General features: G+C 33.9%; 1 protein-coding gene across 1 annotated transcript; it reads right to left on the reverse strand.

Moving 5' to 3' along the window:
- Window positions 1-4366: 4366 nt before the first annotated feature.
- On the reverse strand, window positions 4367-8149 carry LOC114166386 (involucrin-like). The gene is made up of 7 exons (XM_028051104.1): window positions 8102-8149; window positions 7959-8015; window positions 6496-7520; window positions 5991-6239; window positions 5663-5824; window positions 5283-5344; window positions 4367-5000 (listed from the first exon to the last, which is right to left on the reverse strand). The coding sequence occupies exons 3-7, from the start codon at window positions 7454-7456 to the stop codon at window positions 4566-4568; spliced, it is 1869 nt and encodes a 622-aa protein (XP_027906905.1). The 5' UTR covers window positions 7457-7520; window positions 7959-8015; window positions 8102-8149; the 3' UTR covers window positions 4367-4565.
- Between the last annotated feature and the right edge of the window lie 1804 nt (window positions 8150-9953).

The following is a 9953-nucleotide window of genomic DNA, read 5'->3' on the forward strand; positions in this document are numbered from 1 at the left end:
TCTTTGTCTTTGTGGCCGATTTGTCGTTAACTGAGTTCTTATCAATAGGTTGACTTCCTTTTGAAAGGTTAGACCACACCCACGTATTATTGTGCTCAATCTCCTTTTGAAGAAGATGTTTCAAGTTTGCAAGAACATTTACAAGTTGAGAAGGATCTGAGAGCTGCACTTCGAGTGCAAGATGAGAAGTGGCGACTTGAAATGGATGAGGAGATTGAGCACAACAATACGTGGGTGTGGTCTAACCTTTCAAAAGGAAGTCAACCTATTAATAAGAACTTAGTTAACGACAAATCGGCCACAAAGACAAAGAACCCAATGAGTAACAAGTCAGTCAAAGAGAAGAACAAATTTGTCAGTAAGGATGCAAAAACTGAGAGAGCAGATAACAAGTTAGCCACAGGGAAAGCGAAGTACAAGTCGACCATAGAAAAAGTGGAAGGGAAGTCAATCATGAATAGTTAAGTTTTTCGCTTTCTTCATGATTGACTTCCCTTCCACTTTATCTATGGTCGACTTGTACTTCGCTTTCCCTGTGGCTAACTTGTTATCTGCTCTCTCAGTTTTTGCATCCTTACTGACAAATTTGTTCTTCTCTTTGACTGACTTGTTACTCATTGGGTTCTTTGTCTTTGTGGCCGATTTGTCGTTAACTGAGTTCTTATCAATAGGTTGACTTCCTTTTGAAAGGTTAGACCACACCCACGTATTGTTGTGCTCAATCTCCTTTTGAAGAAGATGTTTCAAGTTTGCAAGAACATTTACAAGTTGAGAAGGATCTGAGAGCTGCACTTCGAGTGCAAGATGAGAAGTGGCGACTTGAAATGGATGAGGAGATTGAGCACAACAATACGTGAGTGTGGTCTAACCTTTCAAAAGGAAGTCAACCTATTGATAAGAACTCAGTTAACGACAAATCGGCCACAAAGATAAAGAACCCAATGAGTAACAAGTCAGTCAAAGAGAAGAACAAATTTGCCAGTAAGGATGAAAAAACTGAAAGAGCAGATAACAAGTTAGCCACAGGGAAAGCGAAGTACAAGTCGACCATAGATAAAGTGGAAGGGAAGTCAATCATGAAGAAAGCGAAAAACTTAACTATTCATGATTGACTTCCCTTCCACTTTATCTATGGTCGACTTGTACTTTGCTTTCCCTGTGGCTAACTTGTTATCTGCTCTCTCAGTTTTTGCATCCTTACTGACAAATTTGTTCTTCTCTTTGACTGACTTGTTACTCATTGGGTTCTTTGTCTTTGTGGCCGATTTGTCGTTAACTGAGTTCTTATTAATAGGTTGACTTCCTTTTGAAAGGTTAGACCACACCCACGTATTGTTGTGCTCAATCTCCTCATCCATTTCAAGTCGCCACTTCTCATCTTGCACTCGAAGTGCAGCTCTCAGATCCTTCTCAACTTGTAAATGTTCTTGCAAACTTGAAACATCTTCTTCAAATTCCAAGTGCCGCTTTTGCAAAGCCTATTTCCTTCTCTCTACGCTTTCTTGTAGAATTAAATTGTCTCTAACCTCCTTTTCAATACTCTGTTGCAAGTCTCCTTTTGCAATCTCTAACCTTTGGATTAGAAGCTTTTCTTCTTCAAATTCTGAGATATTCAAGCTTTTCACATGTTCCACCGAGCTATCTGAGTAATCCACTTGCTCCACCAACTTATCCGAGCTATGTAGGCGTTCCACCAAGTTAATTGAGTTAACCTCATGCTCCACCATGTTGTTTGGGGTATCTACACGCTCCACCACCCTGTTCGGGCTATCTACATGTCTCACCAGCCTATGCAACCTACTCGGTTTTCTTGCTGACCTATCCACGCTACTCGACTGTCTTGTCGAGTTATCGACTATACCCAACCTTCTTGCTGAATTCTCCATGCTACTCGGTCTTCTTGCCGAGTTCACCACTTGCTTATGCTCAGCTCCCGAGCTATGCGTCATCATCAACAATGTCACTTCTTCTTCAACATCTTTTGTGAGGTTGATCGTATCTTCCTTTCTACTTTCAGATCTACAATCTTTGGCAAAATGTCCAGATTTACCACAATTGAAACACTTGCCTGAGTAACAGTCCTTTGCATAATGGTCATACTTGCCACACTTGAAGCACTCAACATTTGAGTTGCTTGATTGACCTCCTCTCCATGGACCTCGTCCTCTTCTGTGCCAATTTTGTTGACCGGATTGTTCTTTCTCTTCTTGTCCTCGGCTTCTACCACCAGGACCGCTTCTTATACCTCCTCGATATCGTCCTCTACCTTGAGTGTTCTGAGCTTTCTCATCTTTAATTGACATCTTTGTTTGGAGTAATTGATTAAGTGGCTCAACCTTCTTCTTCTTCTTCCGCTGCTCATGCGCCTTAAGGGACCCGGCAAGCTCTTCAACCGTGAGCATTGACAAGTCCTTGGACTCTTCAATCGCGCACACCACGTTCTCAAAGTCATCCGTTAGAGACCTCAAGATCTTTTCCACAACTCGGCTAGCAGGCAACGTCTCTCCATTTCTACTAAGTTGATTCGCCACAGTTTCAACCCGAGTAATGTACTCGGCTACTCCTTCTGTCTCTTTCATCTTCATGCTCTCCAATACGCCTCTAAGTGTTTGAAGTCGCACCTGCTTCACTCGGTCATCTCCCTTATACGCCTTCTCCAATATGTCCCACGCTTCTTTTGAAGATTTAGCACTTGCAATCTTCTCAAAGCCAGACTCGTCCACAGCTTGGTACAGGATGTACAAAGCTGCCTTGTCCTTCACACGTGCGTCTTTCAGCACTTTCAACTGGGCATTTGACCAACCTGTAGTGTTGGTTGGTTCATCGAAACCATCTTCAACCACCTCCCAATTTTCTTGGATCCAAGAAGGGTCTTCATTTTGAGACTCCAATTGTCATAGTTGACAGCCTTTGTCAACTTGGGCAGGGAAATACTATTTGTAAGACTGGCCATCTCACTTTCTTTTTTCTCAAACACTTAGCTCTCTTTTTTCAAGTACTCAAGCTCTCTAGCTCTCTCTTTTCCACTCAAACACTCAAGCTAACTGGCTCTTGATACCACTTTGTTAGCACTTTGTTAGACAACAACTCTATAATCTTGTGAACAAACTTTATTCACCTCGTGTTGTTGTTGTTGTTGTAGTTTATTCATACAATACATAATATATTTATAGACCCACATTTCCTTACCATTGTACTTCCAACGGCTATAAACGACTATAAACGACTAACTCATTAACTACCTAGACTCCAACGGCTAGTGCATTAACCACTCACAACGGCTAGTTTCTTACAACGGCTAATTACCCATAATAGTTAACATATTTAAGTTTATTAAAAACCCAACAGGGTGCTTGTTCTTCTAAGTATTTTCTAATATTTGGTTGTGTAATTTTGGTGGCAGTTTCAGCAGTTTAGCTATGAATTTTGTGTAAGTTTAGCTTATTAAGGAAAGAAAGAACAGAGCACAGAATTATCTAAGATGGTTCAATTAGATTGTTAATGAGGTATAATCTATGCCCACACAAAAACTCACTATAAACTAGTTTCTCTTTTTAATAGGGTTACACTGAAAGCTCCATAAATAATAATTTAAATCCTTACTCTCTTTCACTCGATCAACCCTCACATTAAATAGAGTATGTTTTTATATAGCTAATTCCATTAATCACTCCAACAAATCCATAATGTCAAACACATGCTTTCCTATCTAATTTGAAACTGAACTATTAGACGTTAGTTATGATACACATGATGCACAATACATGTATATGTATAAAATACAAAGATAAATTTATTTTAAAAATAATATAATATGATGTGTCATATGTACATATTGAAAATGTATAAAAATTTTAAAAATATGGTAAAATATATGATTGATATTGTGTAAATCCAAATTAAGATTAAATGTATTAAACGTTGTTAAAATGAAAAATTATCAAGTATTGTCATCATAAAAGTATTTTTCTTTTATAGTTTAAATACTTTAATAATAAATATGAGTAAAGTATTTAAAGTATCACATACAAATACAGTGTTTTTCTTTTATAGTTTAAATACTTTAATAATAAATATGAGTAAAGTATTTAAAATATCACATACAAATACATGTCGACTATTAAGAATTTTTTTAATAGGAAATTAAAATGGTTTTCCTTGAAGATGGAAAATTCTTCCGTTCGGTTTTATAAATTTACAAATTCTTCGTCAATTAGTTAAAAGTAAAAGAATGAAATTGACTGATATTATGATAATACCGGATAGCATATATATTATTATAGGAGAAGTTGATCGTTGAAATGATAATTGATTACTTGAACATCGATTTTTAAATAGTATCAGTCGTGTGTTGGAGGATATTAAAAACATCAAACAAACAATTTTGCATGAAAGAGTTTGCAGAACCAACTAGTGGTAGATAAAAACCATAATACGATCAGTAGAGTACAGACAATCTTAAACAAAGTTATTGTATATTCTCATTCACGACAACAACCATTTTAAGAAGTTACACACCGAATAAAAAGCAATCAATCAATTAATAAAGTCCTTAACACCTTCTCTTAGTATGATCCCCATTGTTGAATGCCAATCCCATGAATCTGCAAGGAAAAATCTGATGCTGAATCAAACCATCCAAGCTTTTGTATGAGTTCCTTCACAAGATCACCAGCTATGTAAGAAAGCAGTGAGGCCACAGCACCAGTGCTGACATAGTAAAGCACCGTTTTGAAGTATTTGAAGTAGGTGCTTGGTCTCTTGATGTATGCTTTGGCAATGGAAAGCATAGTGATGCATAGTAGAGAAGCTGCAGCAACCGCAGCTAGTTTTAAATCCTTGTCACCACTCTCACCAAATGAAAACCCATACACCACTGGTGCCACCAATCCAAACACAAGGAACGATATCACTGCTATAAAAGCATGCACAATGAAATTCTCCTTCTCACCCAGTAACTCTACGTACCTATCCACTTGTTCAGATTTCAGTTCCTCCAGCTGAAATGTAAACAAATTCAACTCTTTTAAGTGGAAGTAATAACACATTAAGTGGTCTATTGATCTATATATATATATATATATATATATATATATATATATATATATATATATATATATATATATATATATATATATATATAAAGGGAAGCAATACATTTTTTGTTGGTTATTTTCAAACCTCATGAATTACTCCATGCATGATTTCAAGCTTTCAAAACGATGCAAGCCTATACATTATGATATATATAACTCAGTTAAGTTTTAAGTTATATAACTCACATTATGACCAAGTATGAAAAGTCCACCAATCAGATTAGCCATAGACAGAGCCACAATGTTCACTGCAAAATAATAATAAAACTGTCACTAATGTTGCAATATTAATTCCGGAAACTTACTCTTCTGTTATTTGAAGATCAACAAAAACACTTGTTTGAAGATCACCAATGTTGTTCATGATGCATAAACACTTGTTGACATCTTTATTTGTGAAAATTTATGAAACAGGTGTGATTTTTTAAATATTTAAGAACACTAAATATCAGTTTATACTAAAAAAGAAAATATAACTCAATATAAACAAAATAGCACTGATCTTCAAGAATTATTTTAGAGAGAAATAAAAAAAAAAAGGATGAAACGAAAATAAAATGTCCTACATGTGGTAGCATCAGCACTAGCAGCAGATGTCACAACACTGAGACTTGTTAATGATTCAATCAAACCACCGTACACAACACTTTTAAGAATTTCCAATGTCTTCCTATTTTCTGCTACACTTGGTTCACTAGATGTAGTTTCAGCAGGAACAACTTCTGCAGCTGCAGAACAAATCAACATCATCATTTCATGGTAATATAAAGAAAACTTCTATGACCAATCTTTGAAACTAAGCACAATTATCATGAAAGTGAAGACTAAACTTACCAATTTTCTTGCAAAACTACAGTGAAATGAAAATAATTTACTCATACTTGGAGTTCTTACCTTTGTTATCTTCATCAACTTTAACCTCGATATGTTCTTGCTGTTTCTCTTTTGAAGGGTCAGTTTCAGGTTGCTCGGCTACAATGGCCTTAGGAGCATCACCAATAACTGGCCAATTACTCCAAAAATGCTTCTTCCTTGGTGCAATTTCACCTTTACCTTGATCTTGAGGGGTTGCAGCTAACTGGCTTGATGAATCTTCTGGTTTATTCTTGTTTTCAGGAATATTTCTAGAAATTCTTTCAATTCCTAGAGAACAATTAAGGAATAATCTGTGACTGTTGGAAAATTTGTGATATATATGACAATACACACATTTTTCAACAAACTTTTTGCTATTAGTTGACATTTATGAACACTCAATGCAATGGATCCCATCCATTTATAGGGTCTTACTCTATATTTGGTAAATCTTATATGAATTTTAACTATGAGTAAACTATTTTGGAAAAAACTAGTTACATATTAGTATCTTTTAGAAGAAGAAAATGTTCCTAAGGATTACCTGTGCTATTAATTTCATCTTCCCCTTCAGTGGTTTCATTTTGTGCTTCTAGCACAGGAGGGACCTCTTTGTCAGTGGTTTGCAAACTTTGTTTTCCTTTGTCATCATCTGCACTTTTAATGTCTGGATTTGGGATACTTTTGGGTTCAGATTGAGTAACTTGTTTCTCAGATTCATCAACAGAATCTTTGGGAGAATTCATGTAGTCAACTTCACCTTGTTTCTTGGATTGATCAGGTTCTGTGGCCTCATATTGTGGTGCATCTTTCAATGTTGGTTTAGGGTCTATAGAGTGATCCATGAAACCAACCTCTCTGTCAGATTGATCAGATTCTGAAATCTGGTGTGGTGGTGTTACACCTTTGAGCTTTTGGTTAGGACCTTCAGGGTAATCTATGTATTCATCCTCAACTTCAACTTGATTCTTTTGCTCTTTGAATTCACCATGTTTTGGAGTTAGTGGACCTTTCAACTTGTGCTTAGGACTTTTTGGTTGATCCATGTACCCAACCACATCTTCTAATTCATGATTTTTCTTCTTGGAATGATCAAATTCTGGAGTGTGGTGTCGTGGTTCACCTTTAAATTTTTGGTCAGGACCTTCAGGGCGATCCATGTGCTGTACATCATGTTCAAATTGATTCTTATGTTTCCTAGAGTGATCATGTTCTGGAGCCTCATGATGTGGTGCTCTTTTGATTTCTTGGTCAGGACCTTTAGGGTGATCCATGTACTTTTCATCATCTTCAAATTGATTCTTGTGTTTCCTAGATTGATCATGTTTTGGAGCCTCATGATGTGGTGCTCTTTTGATTTCTTGGTCAGGACCTTTATGGTGATCCATGCCACCAACTTTGTTACCTTCTGATTGATGCATTTGTTTCTCAGATTGATCAGGATTTGGAGCCTCATGCTGTGGTGCACCTTCAAATTTTTTGTCAGGGCCTTCAGGATTATCCATGTAATCAACCTTCAGCTTTAAATTTTGATTTTTTTTGTAAGAGCCTTTAGTGCATCAACTTCACCTAATAGAACATCACTTTATTATTGATATTGTTGGGTTAATTAAGGATTTGTATTGTTGTTAGATGAATCCATCACAATAAATTGATTTCATTTACAAAAGGGTACATAGTTTATCAGTCAAAATCAAACCTTGATGAGACATACAATGGTTTAGCTGCTATGAACAAAACTATTTTGTACAAGGAAATAATACTTCTGCAATGGCCACTGTTTGAATGTTCATGACAAACTCTGTTCATAGTTTGACATTGGAAATCATATCATTCAATCAGCATAGCTCAGTAGGTAAGTTGAATTTACATGAAGTTTTCTATATTCTTATCACCATAAGATGCTGATTTTCCAAAACAAAAATCCTTGTCATTATTTAATGAAAAAACTTTGATGGCATAAACACAAGAAAAAATGTTGTTAATGAAATAGACTCAGTACATTACCTAGATCATTTAATGCTGCAACTTTATCAGATACCAACCCCAGGAATAACCAACAACCTGTTCAAAGCAAAGAAGAATTCAGAATTCAGGTTATTTTCAATAGCATAGATGAACTAAGAACTCTGATAAGAGAATAAACTGACAAAAACAACTAGAGAAGTATCTGATGAACTGAGAGAACAGAATCAAGATCAGCATTATACAATTAGTCGCTTAGTTAGTCGGTTGCATGTGTTGGTAGTTCTGTTCCAACTAAGGGTCAACCGTTGAACTACAAACAAAAAGTAAAGAAACGGAGAGAGAAAGAGAAGTTTTGTGGATATTTTGTAGCGATAAAATTAGCAACTGATAATGTTTCCTTGTCATTTTCTGTAGAACATTCTTTATGCATGCAGTCTTTTTTTTGTTTCAGTTGTTTCTGGAAAGAAAAGGACATTGATATACTTAAAATAAGTACGAAACTATGTATAAGTGAGTATCCATGTTCTTGAAAACTTTCCAGGCACCTTAGTTTCTTGTGAGTGCCAAGAAGGTATACAAATAAAAGACAGTAATTCTTTTTCCTTAAGAAAACAGGTAAAAAAATATGTGAAAAATTTATATTCTTAGGAATTCAAGTGTAAGTCTAAGTCCTACATTTGTTAGAAATAAGAAAGTAAAGTACTATATAAAGATAAAGACTCATAAATTTAGTGTCCTAAAATTTTGGGTTGAAAGTGATGTCAATGTCTGTTTGAGTTTAGATCTTATCTGTATTTTTTTTAATTTCTTTTGGAAACATATTTCATGTGTTCCAAAAATCTTTTTTTTTTCTGAAACATATTTCACGTACGGATATTCTAAAAAACCATTTCGAAAGGCATTTTATAAGTTCTGGAAAACTTTTTTAAAAAATCTCATTCCAAGAAATTTATTCGGGAACAATTTCATACGTTTTGAAACTTTTGTTCTAAAAATTTTGTTTCCAAAATATTATTCTAGAAATTCTGAAAAACTTCTGAAATATGTAATCATAAGTCACTTTTCCTGAAGATAAGACGGTCATTTTAAAAGTTTGGGGTGTGCATAAAGAAATCTTGGGGATGTAGAAGTATAAGCCTCAAACTTAGTGGAGTATCTTTTGTGTAAGGATGTTGTTGGTGATGAGATAAATAAACTTAGTACATTGTACATTATGATAAAACTTCCGACGAATTTTAGTAATTAATAATTATTAATAACTATAAGATCAATTTAAATACTAATTAATAAAACTAAAAATTATTAATTACTAAAATAATAACTATTATAAATAAAAAAATTTTAATTAGTCACTAAATTGATCTTTAAAATTAGTTATTATGATTTGGTTACTAAAGAAAATTGATCACTAAAAATTATCTACCTAAATGTTGATTATCAAAATAAATTAGTTTATAAATTAGTCTCTTCTTAACTATTGATCAATTTAGTGACCAACTATAATTTTTTGAATGGTTAATGAGATCAATCAAATTGAAAATTAAGAGAAACTTTTCTGGATGAAAAAGAAAGAAAAAAAAGTTGAATAGATAAAAAATTCAATACATTTTTTCAAAATTCAAATGAAGCGAGATAGCAAATAAGATAAAATTAATGATTAGAATAACCAATATATATACATTTAAAGTTGAAATATATTTGCGATAAAATTTATCTCAAATTACATTATCTTTGTAAATTTACTTCCGATACTATAACTTTGACATAAATTTGTCCTTGTTAAAAAAAAAGTGTTGAATTATGTATATTTAGCATAAATTTACATATGACTTTGCAGAATTTGATGTAATCTAACATAAATTCAAGTTAGAAAATATGTTCTCGATAAAATTTATTTCGAATTAAATAAATAAATATATATATATATATATATATATATATATATATATATATAAATATATATATCAAGGTTACTTAATGTATTCTGAGTATTTTAAAAGTTTAAATGGGATAGGGATATGTTGGTGACAGGTT

Source organism: Vigna unguiculata, chromosome 10, assembly GCF_004118075.2.
Source record: "Vigna unguiculata cultivar IT97K-499-35 chromosome 10, ASM411807v1, whole genome shotgun sequence".
Lineage (NCBI taxonomy): Eukaryota > Viridiplantae > Streptophyta > Magnoliopsida > Fabales > Fabaceae > Vigna > Vigna unguiculata.